This window comes from Penicillium oxalicum, chromosome IV (genome assembly GCF_001723175.1).
Source record: "Penicillium oxalicum strain HP7-1 chromosome IV, whole genome shotgun sequence".
Classification (NCBI taxonomy): domain Eukaryota; kingdom Fungi; phylum Ascomycota; class Eurotiomycetes; order Eurotiales; family Aspergillaceae; genus Penicillium; species Penicillium oxalicum.
In genome coordinates, this window is record NC_064653.1 from 330962 (window position 1) to 353804 (window position 22843).

Sequence of the window (22843 nt, forward strand, 5' to 3'; positions counted from 1 at the left end):
AATCTATCGTGTCGTCTCCTTTCCCAAACTGTCCACTTTACCGAGTTGGAATGAGAAATTCGCTGGACCGCTAGCACGCTGGCTGCCCCTCTGCCCCCTTCGAGTTCCACCGGTGCTGAGTTTCACATTATCAGTATCTAGTAGATATCATCTAGTGAATATCCATGTGTAATGAGAAATTGTAGGACAAGGTAGCTATTCAAGGTACTTCTAGGGGTGTAAGTACATAGTACAGTAGTGCTTATGTCAGGTTGATCTCTCACCGGCCGAAGCTAAGTACAGACTAGTAGGACCCGAAACGGAGCACAGGGGGGGCTCTAGCTGGGCTGGCTGGGCAATGCAAGAACCGAAGGAAGACATTGATATCTACTGTAGTAGTCTATACGTAGAGAATATCCAATATTCGTAGAGACACGATAGATTGTGTGAGGGTACACAGTACATAGTACATACTCATATGAACTGTTCAATGTTCACAGTCCTAGTGTACTCGTCAAGGGTAAGATGAGTCAAAAAGGTCCTCGAATCAGGATCAGGCAGGGGGAGAAGGGGCTGGGTTAAGTCAAGGTATTCCTTGGATGGACCAACCTAGGTAGTCGATATAAGGGATTAAAGCATTTGGGTGAAGATTCAAAGTGTGAGATCTGAGAGGGGGGGGAGGAGTGGGTTTGGGAATTCGACAAGGATCTGTATATCACCTCGAAAGTGTCCAGACAGAAACCCCCATATTCCATAAGAGTGCAGAATACAGTCTGACTTCCAAGTGGATTAAGAAAAACCCACTATGAATTATTCCCCGCACTGGCCTTCCCCGTCGAGCGTCTTCCTCGGGAACTCGGGTGGCGTTGGCGACTCCACGATTTGACTTTTCCCATGTGATCAGCGACAAAAAAGAGAAAAGCTTTATCCGCTTTGAGATGGTGAAATACTGCTAACGATGTTGTTTGTTTGAAAGTACAGTACATTTGATATTTCCTGAGCCAGACTTCGGCTCTTTCCTAATCAGCGATCACCACTCTGGTCACATGGAGGTCGTTTGTACTGTATGGTTCCTGGTTCCAATTTGCCGGTTCCATGGTTCATTCAGGGTGTCACCATCTCAATAATAATAATTATTGAGATTGATGCACCGTCGGGTGCGAGGAGAGTTGTGAACCAATCATCCTTAGGTCCCTGCGGGAAGGTTGCACCTCTTTTCAAAAATATTTAGTACACGGTGCTCTTTTACTACTTCTTTATTTAGATCGGGGCTTGTGGTGGTCTCGTGGCAAAAGGGATTGGACGGGGTGGACTAGTTTGCACCTCCCAGCATGTACTCTCTCCAGCTTTAGGGTACTACAGTAGGACCTACAGTACTGTACTCCTATCACTTCCGACCACTGGCAGCCATCATGGAAGTGAAAATGACTAGTTTAGCGAGGACAAATGTATATTTGAAAAGAAGAAACAGAGGGGAAACAAAAGAGACAAAAAAAGAGGATTTCATCAAAATCAACAGAAAAAAAAATCAAATCGATCACCCGATAAAGAGCATGAACTTGTGCCAGATTTCAAATCCAGCCAGAAAATCAGGACGTGGGCCTGATCCCGACGCAATATTCTCTCCCGCCGCAGTCGTGTATCTCGCTTACTGATGAAAATCCCGGGTCGGCGGGGGAGGGCTCCAGGCCCAGTCCAAATTCAATCTGGTCGATCTGATGGACCTTGGTACAGGGCACCTACTCGTTTAACTGAGGGCAGAGGAACTTGGCTGGAGACCCCGGACTTTCGTCGGAATGAGAATCTCGTGACGACAAGAGATCACTATATATCTGTTATGTATCAAGGGGAGTACTTTTCGTGTGAAAGCCTTGATGAGGTAGACTAGTAGTTTCCTATTGAACCGAGATGGAATGCTGACGTGCAAGACTTGGTGTAACCAGTGTGCGTCAAGTAAGGTGCACCACCGCACGTATTTTTTCTTTCTTTTTTTAGTCTACACCATCGTCACCATAGCATGTGACTGGCCTTTTTGCAGGTATTGAATAAGAGGAATAGGGTACACGCCTGTGCGGGACGAGATGCAGGTACAACTGTCGAGAATTGACAAGGCGTCGCTAGTGCGCAAATCAATCACTGTATCATTGTGGCCGTGCATCCATCGCGGGGGAAGTGCCAGCCGGGCTGGATAGGAAGTGGATGCGACACAAGCTTCATCGAAGCATCGATTGGTATTGCTTTCGGGAAAAGGTTGGGAGAAGACATCTTAGCAAGATGGGGCCGAGGACGCCATTTCACGCACGCGGAATGGGTCAAGTGAGCGCTGGTCGGTGGAAAAAGGAGACAGGGCTCAGTCTCGAGAGGTCTAGATCTCCGCTGTCTCTCAATTTTTCATAGTACATGCAGCATATTCTTACTGACTGGCACGGCACACCCCATACGCTCACTCACAGTGTCCATTTTGATACGAGCACCCGACCTAGGTATATGCACGAGCTTTGATAGTCATCCTTTTGAGATCTCCAAGTATGGTTTAGGCGATGCTCGAAATGGGAAATATGAATTGATTCACCCAAGAGACTCCGACAACGAGATATCTGGTAGGTAGGTGGTAGTACACGTCACAATGAGAGATTCCACATCTGCCCCGAGAATTAAACAATAGCGAGCAGGCACAGTCCTGAGTTGTAAATATGTCGTAGAACTAAATAGCTTCCACATTTTCGCAGTCAATAGGTATGGGCCTCGTCAAATGAGTCTCTGCCATCGTCAACGTGATGCAACTTCATGAAGTCGAGAAGGATGATACGACGAAAGAAATACGGGGTGGAGATCTGTATTTTGCGTTCACTTCTCTCACCAGAAAGCCGGGAAACAAGGTGGCAGGCCGAGGATGCTCACGATAATTCGATTTCCATGATTTCATTATGAGAAACACATCCCTCATGGGAGATCAGGATCGATGTGAGCAAACACCGGCCCAGTACTTCAATGCTTGAATTCAACTTAGATTACTCGCTGTTCTCGATCAGTGGAAATCACCTTTTTCCATCGTACTGGCCTCGCATGAGATGTCAATGACCACACCGCTGCATAATGCCCTCATTAATCTAACGTTTGCTTTGTAGTTGCTTTAATTCACTCAAATATGGTTTTTTTTTGTTGAAATGCCCTGTTTGTTCCCCCCCATTTCTTGGCACTTCTTGGATCGGAGCATGACCTGCTTTTGGTCAAGGGCGGATACTACCTCGCTGTTCCGGTGGGGAGCATCGTGGAACCGCCTGTTGGCCAACGCGGAGCGAGAGTCAGACGCATCTCCTACGAGAGACTGGGGCTTCGGGGGTTCAAAGAGGGTCGAGAGGGCTCGAGTGGCTCACTCTATCGTCCATTTCTGGAATCATCCATTTTTCTTTTCTTTGGGAATTATGCACTCGTGCTTCGCTCCTCATTTCTATCCAAATGTGTGTAGAATTTGCTCCCACTTCCTTTGATGCTTCACATGTCTTTCTCTCTACCCCATATGAGCCTGAAATAATTGATTTCTTTTTTCCTCCACCGTCCCCCCTTCCTTTGTCCCGCTTCCCATGCTGATTGCCTTTTTGTTTTTCGGGGATGCTTTCTTCCCCGGATTTTCCGTTTCGGTCCATGGTTCGTGGTTGGCTGGTTGGTCCGTGAGTCCGTGAGCCCGTGACGAGGGTCGGTGATTGAAAGACCAGGTCCAGTCCTTGCCGACGACTGTGCTGTATAGATTAGTGTAATTGATAATCATAAGAACAACACTATCCGTACAAATCCAATTTACACGCATGAAGATCCTAATGAAGGTGACCAAGGAACCCATTGAGTTTCACCTGCCCGCCTTGAGACCAGTACCGTTCCAGGTCGAGCGCACAGTGAGAAGGACCCAGTGACCAATCACCCCCCTGTCAGCTATACTGGTACTCAACAATCTACGAGGCCACTAGCAGTCCCTAACGAGGTGGGCAACTCCATGAGAGATGAGAGAGAGAGGCGGGGTGCCTCGATCCTGTTTATCCGACACTCTTCTCCAGGCTCTGCGTGCCCGTAGTGAATTGCCTCTCTTGGATGTTAGAGAGTCGTGGAATCATTCCTGCAAGATTGAAAAATTGGTAACCCCCCATTGGATCGATGATGATCATGCAGACTCGACGGATCATGCTGTACCTGAGAAGAATATCCACGCCTCAATGGGTGGAAAACTGAATGCAGTAAAGATTACACCGTGCGACCGTCTTACTGTTGAGCTTTCGACAATTTCGTGGTGACGAAAAAGATCAGGCAGAAACAATATTACCGGAGGGTACAGTAGGGCAGAGCAAAGCAGCGGTGCGAGAACCAACGTACAGTAATTACGTATCGGGCGTGGTCTCTCCGCAGAGCTCCACTTCCCCGGTGGAGATCAGCGTAGCGTGACCTTTCCATGTCATCTCCGCCCTTGTCTCGTGGATGTGGATGTGGATGAACTTTTCCTGCCTCCCACTCTCAACCGGTCCCGAGATGGGGTGTTAGCCAGATACCTTTTGACCTCCCAGCCACCCAAATTTAGGCTGGTCATGATGAGGTCCGGTTCGGGCTGAGCACGCAGTTTTGCAGTTGAGACGTCCTGAACTTGGGAGCATTGGACCGTCATCACACCTGCATGGCCGATCTGTCACTGGATGGCACAACTGGAGCCTGTTTCCCGGAAATTAAATGGTCGGGGGGATCTTACATCCCGGCTGACCTCCTAGCACCCAGGAGCGAGTGAGAGGGACGTTTCGTTCCCAGATCCTCGTCGACCTCGACGTATCAAGGGCTTTTCTATGGGTGAGGACCTCATGAACTCGGACCGTCGGGGAGGGACCTCCAACTGGTACCTGAGAGTTTTGCCACTCCGAGTCACCATCAAAGGACACTCGTTGGTTCTCGCGCCTCTTCGGAAGTGCTTAGTCCTTTCCAGTTGATGGCTGATGGTCGCCTGTACCCGCATGAGGTTTCCACTTTTATCACCACAATGACTTTTCTGGGCCATGACTCTAGCCCCATTACGGCAGTCTCCGAAATGGTGGAGCAGGAGGATTGCCCTCGAATCATTCTCTCGATCCCGGCTCCACTCGACTTGTGGAGGTGGTACAGGATGGAACAGTATGGACTCGATGGTGAGTCTGTGGACTGGACGATCGTTATTCGTCGCCGTCCCAGATGCTCGACTACTGCAGCCTTCTGTGGGCAGCTGGGTCAAACCAAGGATCACACACCCTCCACAGCATTCTGACACTCGCACGATGCAGTAACAGGCAGCCGGCTCATCGACTAGTGTTCACTCGTGCATTTGACCCGCATCCGCCATCCGCACCACGATCCAGTGGTAGCCCATGATGGGCTTGGCTGATGCATGAGCCGACGAGGGTCCGGGGACCCCGGTCTCTTTTAATCAAACTATGAACACAATCAGGAAAAGCGAGGTGGATCCCACTCAACCGCGGCCGACGGGGGAGGCGTTCTGGTCCTGGTTGGGGACCGCGCTATTGTTCGTTCATGGCACCGTACTATTTTCAAGAGTCCATTCGGCCAAAGATGGTACGACATGTGATGATCCTCTTGCGTCGGGAGAGGCGGATCAAGAGTGGTCAGTCCACGGAGTGTCACAGCCCCTCCCCTTCGATGCTCGTGCAGGGCCAGACTCCCCAAACCTCCCGTGGAGTTCGAGTCGGCTTGGTCCAGGACCCCAGCGTTCACTCTGGGATCCATCTGGTGCTCCAAAAGCTTATAAAAGGCATCGTCCGGACCCCGTCGTCTCCTTCTCTTCTTTTCTTCAGTCAATCACGTCGCTCACTCGCTAATCGCACCTTCGACTGTCGTTTTCGAAGCCATCTTCTCTTCTCTCGTCGACTCTTGATCCATTTCGCTTTTCACGGCAAAAACCCACTCCAACCGTCAAAATGAAGTTCTCTGCTACCCTCATCGCCCTCGTTGCTGCCGGTGTTGCCAACGCCCAGCTCCCCGATGTTCCCGCTTGCTCGGTATGTGGCATGACTCTCACTCCTTCCCTTCCCTCTCGGGAAAGGATCTCGATATCAAAGTCTTGAACCTTTCTGGAGAGCGTGTTGTTCGACCGGCATGATCCATTCGCTAACCAAGACTCTCGCCAGCTCAACTGCTTTGTCTCTGCCCTCACCACCGACGGCTGCAGCAGTCTGACCGACTTCGCCTGCCACTGCTCCAAGCCCCAGCTGGTCTCTGACATCACCCCCTGTGTCAAGAAGGCTTGCAAGGTCCCCGACCAGATCTCCGTCTCCAACGCGGTCGTGGCTCAGTGCTCCTCTGCCGGTGTCCCCATCGTCGTTCCCCCCATCGAGACCGCCGTCGCTTCCTCCGCCAGCTCCGCCGCCCCCACCAGCGCTGCCGAGACCTCCGCTGCTGAGACCTCCGCTGCTGAGACCACCGTCGCTGTCGCTCCCTCCAGCTCTGAGGAGGCATCCTCCTCCGTGGTTCTGACCCCCGTCACCACCACTGGCTGGGCCGTCTCTACCCCCGCCTGGGGCTCTTCCTCTGCCTGGGGCTCCTCCGTCGTGACCTCCACCCCTGTTGGCTCCAAGCCCACCGCCAGCTCCAGCGGTGCCGCTGCTGCCACCACCTCCCCTGCCTTCAACGCCGCTGGCAGCATCAAGGGCAACATGGCCGGTGTCGCTGCCGCTGCTGTCGTCGCTGCTTACATTCTGTAAATATAGCTACATCTAATCTCCGCGCGAGTGGGAGCCAGAGGAGAAGATGGTTTGCCGTGGCTAGACGTTTCATATTTTTTTCCGAAGGAGTAACGGTAGCGGGGGGGACTCCGATGGGCCTATTGATCCCTCGCGTTCCTCTTACCGACTCCCCTGTCTCTCTTCAATAGTTGCTTTTCTTTTCAGCGGTGTTCATCGATTGATGATGGGTGCGTGGAAAGGGGAATACTCTTGGACTGGGCCCTGGAGAAATGAGGGAATAGCCTCGTGCAGGTCTCTGTACAGTTTTGATAACGCTTTAATTACCTGGGAACGATATCGTGGTGACTAATGGTGAATGTGATTTGGACCTAATTTTAAATACATTTTTTTTTCTACCAAGTTACTCCTGACCCTCTTTTTAAAGTATATTTCCTTCTTTCTCCACTTCTATGTTGAGTTGGGCCTCTGGTTCAGCTTTTAATTTACTCTGGGATATTCCAAGTGTCACTTCCTCCTGGCATGAACGGGATGAGCGAAAGTGGTGTATTCTGTCCGAAGGCTTTGCCATTGAAGCTCCACGAATCAGATCTTGACTTTTGACTGTGTCTCTGTCTTTTTCTACCTATGTGAAACGAAAACCATCCATCGTTGTACAACTCGGAACCCTCTTGCAAGATCAATTGTGATGCTACGGACTCGAATATATCCACAGGGAAGCCTGTGCCCTATTGTACCCGTTGACCGATACCTAGTCGCTCGACAAGTCATCAGTGAATTCGATGGTAGGCCACGATAAGCAACTGCTCCCAAGGCAGATACAATCCACATGCCCATGATCCGTGCCAGATGGCGCCTTCAATTCGGGCCCAGCGGGCAGAGCTTTTGATCGGAGAATGTATATTCGTCCGTCCATGTCAACCTGGTCTCACTTATACCCACGAACTTGCTCCTGTTTCTTGGAATTACTGTGAATTCACCGCTGACTTCATGACTTTGATACTCATTGTTTTCTTTCTTTTATTTACCTCGAGTGTGGTGTCAAGATAACAATATCGATGTAATCATGTGCTGGAATGATAGACTTTCCAACTACAGATACACCAGCACCAATTCTTGGCTACGATGCAGCTCATCCATAGACTTTGAAGCCAGGCCGATTTTAAATACGTCAATGTTCACCAACGGCCATATGATCTTAATATGTTCTTACCAGTAGTACTGTCTTCGGCAATGTTGTACCAACTGGCCAGAGCCCGAAAAGAGGGACGGGTGGCATGACATCAGTCATGTGGGCCGGGCCGTCTCCAACGACCAGGAAATTGTGAACGCCCCCGCAAGATTATCATCCATTCGATTCTACAAGAACAATCTTGAAAGAAAACGTTGAGATTCTGCCAACGGATTGCATTGCATTGCCACGTCTCGATTCTCAAAAATCAGCAGATGGCCTCCAGCCATTCACACTACATGCCGATACGACCGTGATATACTCCTGAAGCCCCGCATAAGCTTGAACGTATTCTACTCAACAATCCATTGAATCTGCACTCAAAAGGTCAGGCCTTGGCTTGCAGTGCTACCGATTCCACAATGACACAAACGACGTCCAAATTCAACCATCTTCCTCGTGCAGCTGCAGGGCCCCTAAAGTGTCCTTTACAAGGCACACCACTGCTAGCATCGTCCCATTTCAACAAAGGATCGGCTTTTCCCAAGGATGAACGCGCTGCGTTCAAGTTGACCGGGTTACTCCCGCCAAACATCCAGACTCTCGAAGAACAAGTCGAGCGTGCTTATCAGCAATATGGTAGTCGTGAGAATGACTTGGCCAAGAATACCTTCATGGCGAGCATGAAGGCGCAGAATGAGGTTCTGTATTACAAGGTTTGCTTGACCCTGCCTCCCGTCAGATCCGTATCAAAGGGAGAAAGACGAGAAATACGGAATGAATACTGAATGTATGGAGATAGCTTCTTCAAACTCATCTCAAAGAGATGTTCAGTGTGATCTACACCCCCACGGAAGGAGAGGCGATTCAGAATTACTCTCGCTTGTTCCGTAAGCCCGAAGGCTGCTTCCTGAATATTCGAGATCAGGATTCCATCGAAGAAAGTATGATGGCCTTGAGTGGGGATGCCGAAGACATCGATTATATTGTCGTTAGTGATGGAGAAGAGGTAAACCCATGCCCAGTGCTCATTTCATTTTACGCCCCACCGTTGTTGAGTGATCTGATCGAGGCTCTTACATTTCACTTCCCAATAGATCCTGGGAATCGGAGATCAAGGAGTAGGCGCCATTCTGATTTCAGTCGCGAAACTGGTGATCACCACTCTCTGCGCGGGAATCCATCCATCGCGTCAATTGCCCGTCGTCCTGGACTGCGGCACAAATGTGAGTTTAGCCTTTGGCATTGTGACTTGGGCCATGACAACCAAACTAAATTCATTCAACTAGAACGAAGAGTTGCTCAAGGACGAGCTCTATCTCGGTCTCAGAGAGCCTCGTGTCCGAGGGCAGGAGTATGACCAATTTCTGGACAAATTTGTGCAAATTGCTCGCAGGCGTTTCCCAAATGCCTATATCCATTTGTGAGTGGCTACCTCTTTACTTTTGTTTTCATTTGTCCACCATCATGTTCTTTGGCTGATGACATTTAGTGAGGATTTTGGTCTTTCAAACGCAAAACGAATCCTCGACAAGTACCAATCCCAAATCCCGTGCTTCAATGATGATATCCAAGGTACCGGCTGTGTTACCCTGGCAGCTATGCTTACGGCCCTGCAGGTCAGCGACGTGAAGATTGAGGATGTTCGAGTGGTCATATTTGGCTCTGGGACCGCCGGGACTGGCATCGCAGATCAGATTGTGGAGACCATCACCACCCAGGCGAACAAATCCAAGGAGGACGCCTGTAAACAGATTTGGTAAGTCAAGACTCGAAGAGACCAAGATGATGAACTCGAAGATGCGTCAAGCGCACGCAGCCACTATACCAAAGAGGCTTTTACCATATCACTGACAATTTCGCCCATTACCTCCAACGCAGGTGTATCGACAAACCGGGCCTCCTTCTCAAATCCCACGGTGATAAACTCACCGACGCCCAAGCCACATTTGCCAGAGACGACAAGGAGTGGCCAGACGACAAGAACCTCGACCTTTTAACCGTGATCCGTCAAGTTCAACCACATGTGCTCATCGGAACCTCCACCAAACCGGGAGCTTTCACAGAGGAAGTCGTCCGAGAAATGGCCAAACACGTCGACCGCCCCATCATTTTCCCCCTGAGTAATCCAACTCGTCTCCATGAAGCCAAACCCCAGGATTTGTACAATTGGACAGAAGGAAAAGTCTTGACTGCGACTGGAAGTCCGTTCCCCCCCGTGGAGTACGAGGGTCAAAAGTACGAGATTGGTAGGTCCACGCAACAAATTGACATTTCTCTCCCCTCTTTCCTTCCCCCCCCTCCAAATCAATCAGTTTTAGTCCACATGCTCGTTCAGACTCAACCTCATACTAAATCCCTCCCCTCCCCAGCCGAATGCAACAACTCAACATGTTTCCCCGGTATCGGCCTCGGCGCCATCCTATCACGCAGCCGACTCGTTTCCAAGAAGATGCTCGTCGCCGCCACCGAAGCATTACAAGCGAAATCCCCATCACTCGCGGATCCCACTCAGCCACTCTTACCAGATGTAGAAGACGTTCGGGAAATCAGCGTGAATATCGCTGCGGGTGTGATTCGATGCGCGCAGGAGGAAGATCTCGCGGAGGAGAAGGACATTCCTGCGGATGAATCCGAGTTGAAAGAGTGGATTCGAGCGCAGATGTGGGAGCCTGTTTATCGGCCTTTGGCGAAGGCGGAATAAGTAGGGGGGTTTCGGGTTGTGCTGACTGAATCATGTGGGTGTAGTATTGATGAGTCAGATGGCGATTCTTGATCAGATGAGATGTCTGAATTTTAAAAGTGTATATCGTCTGGATTGCGCGAGGAGATGGGGGTAACTGCGTCCCGCTCTTTGTATACTTAATAAGCCCTTGGAACTAGAGGCTCGTACCAAGACATATGTGTTACGCACATGGAAATATCACCTCGTAAATATCAAGTGAAAGTAGAATGAATGGATGCAATTTGTAAAAAAGGTCGTTATTGTGAAAAGTACGACGACCGACTTGGCTAATAAGAAGGATTATAATACACGCTGCCCTCCAAAAATGTTCTTCCGTGATGAATGAAGTCCAAAAAACGAGCAGTAATCAAGAACCACAAGAACTCCTTGGGGAGAACCATCAGAAGGAGAAGGAGAGAGAGAGGAGGGGAAAAAAACAAAACCGACCCCTGAACAAGACACCAGACACAAATTGCTCATGGTACCCAGAGACGCATGAATCCGCCAACCTCCTGTCGACAGGTCACGCAACTACCAAAATTATTCATGGCAAGGCTCACACGACAATCTTCACATATGCAGAGACAGCGACAAGGCCAGGTGATGATCGACCGCGGATTAGTCTGACAAACGACACAAGGGGGTCCATTGGGTCCCAGACCTGTTGCTCCTGATTCCCAGGTATTCGGATCCGAGCTGGCGGAAGTCTCTGCGCGGCGTGAGAGGATCAATTGCTCCAGAATCTCTGTCTCTTCATCTGTCGAGGGCTTCCGAATCTCGGTGTTCGAGGTGGTTGTGGACATGTGAGTATGTAGACGAGATGACAAAAGAACTCTCGCTTTGTCTTTTTCCACTTGTTTCTTGTACTGACTACGAGTCATGATTCGATCAGGTTCTCGACTGGCGTTGAGGTGTGCGGCGAGAATACGAGCCTCTTCCCTACTTTCGCGATCCCGAGGGTCAAGCAGACGGGCAAATGTGCTCATGTCCAGCAATGGCTCTGGAGCTGGAGTGCTATCGCGAGAGTAGTGAGGATATGGGTTCGACTGAGTTGGAGTTCGACGTCCGTCTGAGGCCTCATCCTCCCACTCGGATTCTGAACCACAGGTGGACATGGAAATCACACTGGTCGTGTCATCGTCATCCATGGGTGGGTGGTAATCAGGCGTATGGTCCTGGTTGCCCCACGATCCCCCAGTTTTCCACCAACTATAAAGCCTTTCGTCCAAGCGACGCTCGTCAGCGGCATCCCACATCCCTGGCCGCGATTGCTCTTGCTTCTGCATCTCTAGCTCTACATCAAATTCGTGATCAGCCGGGAGTTCAAGCTCTCCGTCATCCGTGAGAACCCAGAAATCCACAGGTCCTGACGGTGAGGACCTCTTCGGGGCTGCCTTGGCTCTGTTAGCCCTAGACAAACGCTTGAGCCAGAGCGGACGAGCATTGATACCAAGCCGGTCAAGAATCCGACTCATTCCGTACGCGATCCAACGTAGCACAAGCAATCCAATGGCCCGGAAGAAGGAAAGACAGTGCCACAGTCGAACAGACGCTCGGACCGCGCCCACACCTCCAAGTTCTGCTTGCGGCCGGACCTGTCGAGATCCGCTCTTCGGCATCTCAAATTTCTTTTCACGTTTATAACCACTTTCCCATTCTGTTCTTTGCTCGGGCAGGTCAAAGCCTCCAAAGCCCACGGCATCAAAGAGAGGACCGTCAAAATGGTTCTGCGGAGTCCGACGAGTTGCATTCTCTCTCCGCGAAGCTTCAATTTCTTCCAGCCGATCTCTCTCAAGCCAGGTCATTTGCTTGGCAATGACGGCTCTGCCTTCGTTGAGGAAGACCGCCTCGCTCGCAGCTGTGAGAGACACATAGCCAACCCGGAGCAAGGTTGTGTAGTAGTCCTCGTGCCTGTTGACACGAATGCCACGAATCTGATTCGAACCCTGCATATTTTCATTTGCCAGCGCCAGTCTTTCCCAAAATGTCGCTGATTGGCCTTCTCCCAAAGGAAGAGAGAATGCAGTGATCACCAAGGCCAAGCCGTAGATGACAAAACAGGTGATGATGCCAAAGAGGACCAGTAGGTGAGGAATGAAGCCGACAATGCAGACAGTCGGAAATTTGAGGACACCCGTTTCAGAGCTGACAGGAGGCCCATTCTCGAGACCCCAAACCATAGCAAACATGAAGCAGAGGCCCCAGAATGTGGTATTCGCCAAGCGATAGCGGCTTTGTTTGCCGAAGACATCCAGAAGGTGTGAAGACAGACTATTGCAGCAGGAGATCAACACGATGAGCAGAAGCTCCGGAGTGACATTCATTCGCTCCAAAACTTGCGACCGAGTCAGGAGCTGCAGAGGGCTTGCCGAACCTTCCGCCGCTGTATTCTCTGTCAAGGGACTTCTCTTTGCAAGGCCGAAAAGTCCAAGTCCGATGGACTTGCTGATCATAGATTCAGCTTCAGCAAAGGCAAGAGAGTGCTCGAAGATTGACATTCCAGTCTCGGTCATCACTGGCCGGCCTTGTAACGCGCACATGAGAGTTTCAATAAAATGGCTGAGGCACAGTATCATGAACACAGGCCACAACAGAGAGAACGATCCGTATGGAATATCCGAACTGCCAGGGACACGTGCCATGTTCACAGCACTGCATGCCTGTGCATCGGACTCCCAGGACATCAAACGCGAGCTTATCGAGTAAAGGGCGCCTCCCCGAGTTGCATAATCGAATGATAGAGGTTTCCTGGGCTTGCCGTATCGCATTTCAGGGAAATCCGGTGATGTTTGGCATCGAATACCGCGAAGGAGTGACATGATTTGAATGACGAATAGAACGATCGGAATGATGCGCAATGCAAGCCGCCTTTCCCAACCCAGTCGCAGATGTCGTCGCGTAGCTGCGTAGATTGTTATCCGGTTTAAAACCAAGGCCTGTATGCTGTCAGTAAGAAACGTGGTACCCAGGCACCTTAGACCAACTGACCTCAATTAGACAGGCAAATGACCAAATACTGGTCAAGTATCCGAAGAATCCGCCAACCTTCCGCATGGTTTGCATCAACTCCGCTACAAACCAGCTGTCGCCGTATCCCGCAGTATGTGCAGCTCCCTCACCAGCTGCGCCGGCGGCAGCGACAACTGCTTCACTTCCTAGTCCGTTTCGTCCCGCTGTTGACGCTGCTCCACCCCAAAAGCTCACGTTAATGCCATTGATGCCGGTGAGACGCGCGATGTGCCGAGGGACTGAGTGGAGCGCGAAGGTCTCCGCACGATTGAGCGCGCGGAAAGGTAGGGCTAGTAGATCACGAGGTGACGGCAGCAAGCCGGAAACCAAGGTCGTGGAGGCTGTCTCATTGATACTATTGAAGACTGCAGCGGCAGCAGTACTGCTGGGCACGGAGGCCGATTCTAGGGCTCCAGACATGGTTAATGACGATTCATGGGGTCTCTGTATATCGTTATCGATGGCCCGTTCGGGACCGAGGTGAGACGCAATGGGGGTGGAACCCCCCAGGGGGTAAGCGTGTTCTATTCGATTACTGAAAAGAGAACAGTTCAGCCGAGCGAGAGTATGGACATGGAAAAATGTGGACAGATGACCGGCAAGGCAACTCGTAAACTCTGTATAGCGTATCGCGTTTACTGTCGAGGGGAAGTCAACGAAGCGCATGGGCCGAAATGGGGCGGATGATAAGCCCGGCTGAGTCAGCTTATCATCACCGCGCCAAAATCGAGCGGACCGGAGTTGAATGCCGTAATCGGCACCAATTTGAGTCAGTGATGCATGATAGAATTGGGCTTTTATCTGCAAGGTCTAGAGTTGCTTTCTGAATCGAACCTTAAGAATAATTTTTTTTCAAAAAAAAATCCATGCTGAGACCCATACTCAACTAGCCTAGTCAGTTACATAAGTACTAACTATATCTCTTAAGCTGGGCGATGAGTATTGGGTAGAAGTATCCATAGATTGTCTGCCATCATACAACTGTGGTATTTCAATGTAACTCCAGTCAAAGCTATGATTATCAACCCAGCAAGAATGACAGGGTGATATGGATAAGAGCCACGGGGGAGCCAGTTTTCTTGATCTGCCATTCATTTTAGACTCATTCGTTCACGGTGTTCATCAGACCGAATGTATGATGCTTGAATGGACTTTCTCATGTATCCGAGATCCAACTTGACCATTTCAAAGCACAATTGCCGGCTAGCTTCGTCGAAATGACGCAAGAGCGTGTCGTAAATCTACCACTGTGGTTGAGTTTGAATTTGAATTTGCCATGGAACGCTGCACCTAGAGAGAGAGGCAATAGGAAAAGATCGATATGTCGTCACGCCGTGAATCATTTTGTTCAAGTTATATCTGAATAAATAAGCGTGACTGTTAGCAACATGGGTTTGTCGAGGGGAGCCCAAGGGGAGGCCCACAATACTTCACAAAACCAGGTCTAGGTGTCCAAGTAGTCGGCCGCCATCAAAAGCTCCAGACACAACTCAGCTGGAATTTCCATGTCCGGCACATTGGCCTGATCCTTGTGCTTTTCATTATAAAGGAAGTATTCGCAGACTTTCTCGAGAACAACGCCACTACACAGAGCAAGCAAAAGATTATTAGTAAGTTCTTGGTTCTGGAGGGGGGTGTCCCTTTCCATTCACAACGTACTTTAAAGTCTCCAATACACATCGACCAGTCAAAGCTTCCGAGAATTTACCTGAGAAACAAAGGGTTCAATCAGCTCAAGATATCCCAGCGACCCTCAAGGGTCAAGTTTGTTGGAGGCTCGTTGGACGTACTTGTAGGGTCGAGCATGCGCCGAATAGTCCCGGATATGCAAGCAGCACTGCGGGGAACAATGAACTCAAATCCATCACTGGATACAAGAGTCACATATTCTGGCTCATTCTGGCTAGCCATGGTAATGCGGGAAGGGAACGGCCTGGGTCTGCGAAGCTGCTCAGATTCAGAGAGTAAACGAGGCTGAAGCTGAAATCAAGCTTGTCGACAAATGCCGCGGCCGATAAGCGATAAGATAAGCGCTGTGTACTTTCCGATAAGCCGACCAGCCCAGCCTCATGCGGCTCTCCGCGGTGATTTTAGATGGACGAAGTCCGCAAGATCCACATTGCTTGGAGATTGTCGCATTTTCGACTTTCAATGCTGCAGAGGGGGAAATCATTCGAGTGTTCCGGTTTTTCAAAATGGCAGTGCCCATAGTGTCATCATGCCGTCTGTGGACATCGACCTTATCTCTCTCCTACATCCGTCCAGCCTATGACATCAGCCGTAGAATTGTGCCCCAAACACAGCTTCGGCTCTCATCATCATCATCATCATCCTCTTCTTCTCCGTCTCCAAAATGGCAGTCGAGCCCTAGTTCAAAATTCAAACCGACCAGTCGGCTACACGGACGGACGTGTATGGTTACGGGAGGGACATCCGGTATTGGCTTCGCCATAGCTGAGCGCTTCCTACAAGAGGAAGCTACGACTATCATTCTCGTGGGTCGATCCCAGGAGAGACTACAAAAAGCTGCTGAGAAGCTCTCTCTCGCTACAAATACGGAAACTACATCTGAAAAGGTTCGATTGCTCGTTGGCGACGTAGGAGAGGCTGGAGGATGGATGCGAGAACTAGAAAGGGAAATGGTTCGTTCACGTGTCTCCTGGGTTATAAATAAAAGGACATCTCAAGCTCACTCTCTGTAAACGAGCAGGCCAGTGTGGATATCCTTGTTAATGCGGCAGGCATATCGGTCTCAAATCTCTTGACGAAACTAGAATTGGCCGACATCTCCAATGTTCTCCGCACAAACCTAGAAGGCGCCATACTTACTTCACGCGCCTTTGTGCGCGCTGCTATCAGAAGCAGACTCCGGAATCGCAAAAATGTCCCTTCTGAAAAGCCATCGCCGTCAAAATGCATCATCAACATCTCCTCATTACTGGCCCTCAAGGCAGGGACCGGCGCAGTGCCTTACGCGGCATCCAAGGCCGGACTTTTAGGATTGACGCGGTCCTTGGCTGCGGAGACCGCGGCGTCCTCACGGGACATGGCCATTCGGTGCAATGCGATTGTTCCGGGATATGTTGAGACCCCCATGATCGAGGGCTTCTCACCAGGCGAGGTGGACAGGCTGAAAAGCTTGATTCCTCTCCATCGCTTCGGAGATCCTCAGGAAATTGCAGATGCTGCAGTCTTCCTGGCTCAAAACGAATATGCCAACAACTGTGTATTGAATCTCGACGGCGGCCTGAGTGCAATTTAGTTAGCGCCTCGGTGCCCTTGATGTACATCCATGCCGCACGGGCAGGTCGGAATAGAGCTGGAAAGACTGGGGTCCTGATCTGAAGATGATCATTCCAGTGACAAATTCAAGGATCTCACTAGCATTGTATCTTCGTTTGTAGGACCGGGAAATGGGAATGCTTTTAACTTTGATGGAGTGTGGGTTGTGATACATAAAAAACGCTGTAAATAGATATGAGCTTCTTCGTGCTCGCCCTCCCAGAAAAATGCCCTTAGATGGAGTTTCAAGTAAAACGCAAGGTACCGCCTAGTTCATAAGCCAGCAGCCTGACGATCTAGTCATCGATAACAATGGCGCCGTTTTCATCATCATCAACGACGACCACGGCGTCATTCGCAGTTTGTGATGAACCGCTGGCAACCTTCTTATCCACGTGGCCGTTTGTTAAGGGCTCATCCTCTGCCTCGCGCTTGCGTTTACCGAGGCCATTGGCAAACTCCGAGGTTTCCACAGAGTCTTGCTCGGAGGCAATAACCGAGTCTGTAGCCTTCGAAGCATCTGCGATCTCTGGTACAGATGCCCCAGACCCCTTTTGAGCAGGCATCCTTGGGATCTCTCCCTGAACCTCCAATGTGATGGGTTTTGGGTATTCGACCGACCCATTTCTGTGTGCATGTGTCAGTGGGAAAATAATTCTTGACATAAATACACCCTGGCAGACTGACCTTTCAGTAACCCAACACTCCAAATTCACGCGAGGATCCTGCTCTCTGTCGTCTTCGTCAATGACAGTCAAGGTAGTATCGTGTTTGATGCCGAATTCGGAGAGTTTCATCGAGATGTTCTCTTCCATGTCAGGCTCGTAGACGATTTCCTGGCCAACGCGAATAGAAAGTTCTTCGGAATAACCGAGGTCCAGCTGAAGCACACCCTTCACCAAGTCTTCTAGTGTCGCGTTGGCATCCATGGAAAGAATACCCCGCGCAACATTGCACACCTCACATTTTCTATTGGGAGGTCGAAGCGCTTCCGAATTGATTGCTCGCTGACCCGATCTCTCAAGGAATACCTTTGGATCAAAGCAATTAACGGGGTTTCCATCACAAACGGGAAAACATACGACGCTTACCATTTTGGCGCTTGACAGATCATTTCGAAGAACTTTGAAAGACTGTAAGACACAAAGACTTGCCGTCATCGCATTTGTCGTTGCAATAGCAGGAATAATATTGCCCGCCATTTCTGTCGGCAATCAGCAGATGTTCACTACCGCGTGATGGAGAGCAACCCACGCTTCGTGTCAAACTTCGAGGTGGAGCCCATGTGGAAAGCTTCTGCCCGAAGATTCGCAGTGGCCGCCACAAAGTCCAGCGTATCCTCGTCGTCCTTGTCAAATGTCAAGATTGGCTCCGGGTCCTCCGGAGCAGCTTTGTCCTGGAGCTCTTTGAATCGTTTACTCAGGCGGGTCAAACTAGCGAGAGGTCAACACTTGCCGCTCAAGATTTAAAAGTCCACCTACCTGTCTTTGAACATGGTGAAATTCTCTTCCACCGTCCACGGCCTTTGATCGGCGCTTGAATCGGGTACGACAGTCGAGTTTGACCGTTCGAGAAGCTCGTCAAACGCAAGCACCTTTGGGGCCTCGCGAGTCTTCCACGCGTCTTCCATGGCACGGAGCCGTTCTATATCCGCCTCAAACACCATCTTAAACACGGTCTCGAAGAAGTCTTCGGTTCCCATCGCTTTCCGGACCTCTCTCAATGTTTGTGCTTCCTTCCGCAACTTCGCAATTTCTTGGGCTGGTCATCTGTCAGTCTCTTCACATAAGATCGGATGAACACGCGCATCCCCGGAGCATCTTATCTTGCACCCACCATTGTCAGAGTTCTCAGTTGTGTCAAGCTCAGCCGCCTCCTCTTCACTCGCCCCAAAGAGGTGTCTGAAATGAAACCGTGGTGAGTATTCGTTTTTCCCTTTGGAGCTCGCCGCGGGTCAATCGTACGGTAGAAGGTAGCTCTTAGCCCAAACAATACAGTGGATCGGCTGCGACGGTGTGGTGCGAATGGTGCAGATGGCAAAGGTCTTTGGGGTCGCTTTCGGATTGCAGTCGTAACACTCGGTCTCGCCCTGTCCATTTTGAGTGAGTATTCTGGTCTTGAGTGATGAATCTGATGTTGACGTGACAAACCCCTTTGATAACCTGGACCTGGCCATTGAAACCGGTGGTTCCACTCTCGATCAACGGCACACCAGCGGCCAAACACATGCTGTTCACATGTCGCCGAGCCGCCAGGTTATCCAAAGCGTTGAAGACGATGTTGAACGACTTGAACCAGCCGACGCTGAATTGGCTGTCCATGATGTTTGCATGGTAAGCTTCCAGTTTCACATCAGGTCGGAAGTTGTGGGCCACGTCCTTCGCCACCTATGAGCCATGAAAATTCCGTCAGAAAAACAGGTTGAGATTATATTGGCGGTACGAGCGTGATCAGATAGCCGTCGCAAGGAAAGAAACGAGGCAGGTGCCAGAACAGATCCCCCGCCGCTATAGGGTACGCACCAGAGCTTTGGGCTTTTTAATGTGCTCATGTCGAAAGAGGAATTGGCGGTTCAAGTTACTGAGATCAATGGTATCGAGGTCGATAATGTGGACTTCACCGAAGCCAGTGAGAACGAGGTTTTTCAATAGTTCGCAGCCGATGCCGCCAGCGCCGACCAAGAGCACTCGGGACTAGTCGCGCAGGAAAGAGATTAGCACATGCATCGTAATGTCCAAGTCTTCTCATATTTGCGAGGCTTTCAGAGATCCGCGGTAACCCTACTTCCTTGATCTTGTGTGTCAATTCAGCTCCAAGGGAGCGTTTAATCGTACTGGCTCGCATGGTTGTAGGTGCTCGGGAGCCGTCGAAGCGCAATCACAGAGGTGAGTGGTTGGGAGTTCAAAACGGGCTCTCAAAAGCCATGAAGCATTGAGGTAAGATCAAGAATCAAGAAATCTGAACGGCGACGCCAAGAAGCAGGTAGGAGGAACTGGATCGATGAGAGAAGCGGAAGCGGAGGCCGCGCTGTGAGGTGCGATTGCGATGACGGCAGAGCTTCTCGTAAGGCCGCGCCGGTCACTCGAGCGGGATTTGCCAATGAGAGGAACCCCCGAGCTCAGTCGACTGTAGAAAGGGAAAAAACAGGACGATCTTCACTCCTCAAAGAAATTATTCATTTGTTTGCTCGTACGTATACGTGTGTAGCTGCATGACCGACGACTTTATTTGCATTCTGCATGCAGAATCTCCCGGTTCTCCAGCCCAAAACGTGTTGCGCCTGGCCTCTCTGAGGCGGTACATTCTTGACCCCCGGTACCTGAATTCGTGATCCAGACGGTAGTAAGGAGTCAAGGACTTTATTGGATAGCCATGTCCATCGCAACGACAGTGTCAACTGTCAAGCCTGTATGCTTGATGCACGTGCCGACCACACTTCAAGCAGGCCAACTTCCGAATGGTTGCCCATCTAGAATGAAACGGGCCAAAGTACCAGACAATCCGTCCTCTCTTAGCCGCTTCTGACTTCATACTCCGCGCGATCAGACGGTACTACACTGTTGACTGTTCAGAGGTCCGTGGCCTCCATCGCACAGATTGGCTGCGGCAGTTGTCTACTGCATCCGTGGTGTAGCTCTAATTGGATCAGAATAGTAGGAGCTAGGTAGTTCATCGACACGGGAAAGGTAGTTCTGTCAACTGAAACGTGACTTGCGTATTCGAGATTTGACTTGGAATGGAATCAAGGTATATTGTCTATTATCCCATAATGATCGCGAGATATATCCTTTCGCGACAGGCTCACGAAAAGTGGAAAACAACGCAAAAATAGAGGATTTCAACATTCGGCGAAGTGTTCACAGGCAGCCTTCGTCGATGGTACTCAAGGTGGTGACAATTGGTACATTTGCGCATGAGACAACCATGCCGATAGGTCATGATTCGGGATATTTTCAGAATTCTACATCCAACACAACTAACAGTCTCGACACGTCGAGCGTATGATTTCGGTCGCAAGAGTCTCCAATATACTTTCGACTCGACTCATCAAGTGCGACCGGCGGACCGGTCGTGAAGGCGACACAGTGCTTAGGTAATAAACACAGAGTCGGAGGTCTGGGTTGCGATGAAATTTCCCTGTGGCAACGACACGAGAAGGAAGTCATTGTATCGAAAGGGTATATACAAAGACGGGCGTCTAAATCGATCAAGACCTATCTTTCACACTGTGTGAATCTCGCGACCCATCAGATTCAGCGGGCTCTGCCCTGTTCTGGTGTTAACAAATCCCGTCACGAGATAGAGAGACCAAGGGATAAAGTCAAGCTTGAGCAGCAGACCATCCTCAAATCGCTCCTCCCCCTCTCCCAAGACATTTTTGGTGTGCGCGGCTCTGTTTCAGCTTCTTCAGCGACATCCAAAATGCCCTTATTAGATCCAGCCACGCCCACCAAGACTAAGCGTGTGGATAGCGAGTCGGATGATGGAGCGGACCCTGAGCTGGTTGAGCTTCTTCGCCAACACCTTGGTCTAAGTGGCAAGCAGGGGAAAAACAGTCCACCAGAGACCAAAGTCTTGGAGAATGCCCAGTACATCTTTGACAATGCTATTGACGTGGCGCTGAATCCGGCCCAGACCAAGGAGGCTGCAGAGACAATATGGCAAATGATGCAAAAGAAATCATATTCTACTCAGACGTGGTCGGACCATGAGCTTCACCCACAGACCAAGGATGAGAACACAGTGGATTTCATCTTCCTTATGGATCTGCTCAATTTCAGTTTCTGGTCAGAGGAGACGGACGAGTCGAAGCGCTTCTGCATCGAGTACAGGGGGAGACGGTGGACGGGATACTGGAGTTTGGTCGCCGCGATACAAAGGGCCCTGGACGAAGGTCAGAAACGCAGATTCTCGAGTTGAATCTATTCTGATAGACTGACGTTTGATCATATAGGCATTCCAATTACCTCGCCAGACTACTGGGTCGACGAGGGAGAGTGTACCGAGGAGCAGCTGCGATATGTCTTCCGTTCTGCAACAGACGAAGAGATTCCCCTGTTTGAGGAGCGGGTGCGATGCATGCGCGAAGCGGGCGAGGTTCTTTGTGATGTAAGTACGCATCTCCATCGACTGTCTTGCAATTGCTAAGTGGAACTTCTGTAAAGGAATTTGGAGGCAGCTTTGCCAACTGTATCGACGACGCCAATCAGTCTGCCGCTGCGTTGGTGAACTTGGTCACCGACCGGTTCGATTGCTTCCGTGACGAGACCGTCTTCAATGGCAAAAGAGTCCGACTATATAAGCGGGCTCAGATCCTGGTCGCGGATCTTTGGGCTTGCTTCAACGGTGAAGACTTTGGCGAGTTTCATGACATTGATAAGATCACCATGTTTGCAGGTAATTGCCTCCAGTAGCCATTTTCCTTGCCCCTTCCACAACTGGTTGAAGCTCTGACATTTCCACCATAGACTATCGTATCCCTCAAATGCTGCATCAATTGGGCTGCATGCGCTACTCGCCCTCTTTGGAATCTCACATTCGCAGCCTGAAACCCATCGCTCCCGGTTCACAGTGGGAAGTTGAGCTCCGCGGCACGAGTATCTGGTGTGTGGAGCTGATCAGGCGAGAAATTGAAAAACGGCATCCAGAAGTGAAGGCTGCTGGCACAAAAGGCATTACTACTTCCCATGACGGAAGTATCGACCAACAACCGAAGACGCACAGAGTCAACGCGATTTTGATCGATTTCTTTTTGTACGATACCATGAAGACATTGGAGAAGGAGAAGAACGAGAGTATCCCTCACCACCGAACTCGAAGCATCTGGTACTGAGAATGGTTGCCAGTACTTGCGTTTTACGCGTGCGTGATCTGCCCTGTCCGAGGGGTTGCTATCACGCCCAAGAAACGGGAAAACAATGTATAGACTGAACAAGATCGGAACAGCCCTGGCGAAACTTGCATGATCGTGTG

At 50.3% G+C, this 22843-nt stretch overlaps 7 protein-coding genes across 7 annotated transcripts; 4 read left to right on the forward strand and 3 right to left on the reverse strand.

Annotated features, from left to right (window-relative positions):
• Positions 1 to 5921: 5921 nt before the first annotated feature.
• Positions 5922 to 6704, forward strand: POX_d04900 (GPI-anchored CFEM domain protein B; the record flags this gene model as incomplete). Its single annotated transcript, XM_050113758.1, has 2 exons — positions 5922 to 6002; positions 6132 to 6704. The coding sequence occupies 2 exons, from the start codon at positions 5922 to 5924 to the stop codon at positions 6702 to 6704; spliced, it is 654 nt and encodes a 217-aa protein (XP_049968709.1).
• Positions 6705 to 8276: 1572 nt separating this feature from the next.
• POX_d04901 (NAD-dependent malic enzyme) lies at positions 8277 to 10558 on the forward strand (the record flags this gene model as incomplete). Its single annotated transcript, XM_050113759.1, has 6 exons — positions 8277 to 8570; positions 8657 to 8863; positions 8952 to 9080; positions 9144 to 9277; positions 9347 to 9613; positions 9736 to 10558. The coding sequence occupies 6 exons, from the start codon at positions 8277 to 8279 to the stop codon at positions 10556 to 10558; spliced, it is 1854 nt and encodes a 617-aa protein (XP_049968710.1).
• A 497-nt stretch (positions 10559 to 11055) lies between these two features.
• POX_d04902 (uncharacterized protein) lies at positions 11056 to 14008 on the reverse strand (the record flags this gene model as incomplete). The annotated part of the gene is made up of 2 exons (XM_050113760.1): positions 11056 to 13515; positions 13568 to 14008. 2 exons carry the CDS (start codon positions 14006 to 14008, stop codon positions 11056 to 11058), a joined length of 2901 nt encoding a protein of 966 aa, XP_049968711.1.
• Positions 14009 to 15032: 1024 nt separating this feature from the next.
• POX_d04903 (Elongin-C) lies at positions 15033 to 15499 on the reverse strand (the record flags this gene model as incomplete). The annotated part of the gene is made up of 3 exons (XM_050113761.1): positions 15033 to 15171; positions 15248 to 15296; positions 15379 to 15499. 3 exons carry the CDS (start codon positions 15497 to 15499, stop codon positions 15033 to 15035), a joined length of 309 nt encoding a protein of 102 aa, XP_049968712.1.
• Positions 15500 to 16002: 503 nt separating this feature from the next.
• POX_d04904 (uncharacterized protein) lies at positions 16003 to 16850 on the forward strand (the record flags this gene model as incomplete). Its single annotated transcript, XM_050113762.1, has 2 exons — positions 16003 to 16230; positions 16299 to 16850. The coding sequence occupies 2 exons, from the start codon at positions 16003 to 16005 to the stop codon at positions 16848 to 16850; spliced, it is 780 nt and encodes a 259-aa protein (XP_049968713.1).
• A 316-nt stretch (positions 16851 to 17166) lies between these two features.
• Positions 17167 to 19714, reverse strand: POX_d04905 (Ubiquitin-activating enzyme E1-like; the record flags this gene model as incomplete). Its single annotated transcript, XM_050113763.1, has 10 exons — positions 17167 to 17497; positions 17558 to 17901; positions 17962 to 18074; positions 18125 to 18303; positions 18352 to 18631; positions 18707 to 18771; positions 18835 to 18959; positions 19021 to 19257; positions 19393 to 19563; positions 19655 to 19714. The coding sequence occupies 10 exons, from the start codon at positions 19712 to 19714 to the stop codon at positions 17167 to 17169; spliced, it is 1905 nt and encodes a 634-aa protein (XP_049968714.1).
• A 1578-nt stretch (positions 19715 to 21292) lies between these two features.
• On the forward strand, positions 21293 to 22703 carry POX_d04906 (Queuosine salvage protein; the record flags this gene model as incomplete). The annotated part of the gene is made up of 4 exons (XM_050113764.1): positions 21293 to 21764; positions 21825 to 21979; positions 22036 to 22267; positions 22339 to 22703. The coding sequence occupies 4 exons, from the start codon at positions 21293 to 21295 to the stop codon at positions 22701 to 22703; spliced, it is 1224 nt and encodes a 407-aa protein (XP_049968715.1).
• Between the last annotated feature and the right edge of the window lie 140 nt (positions 22704 to 22843).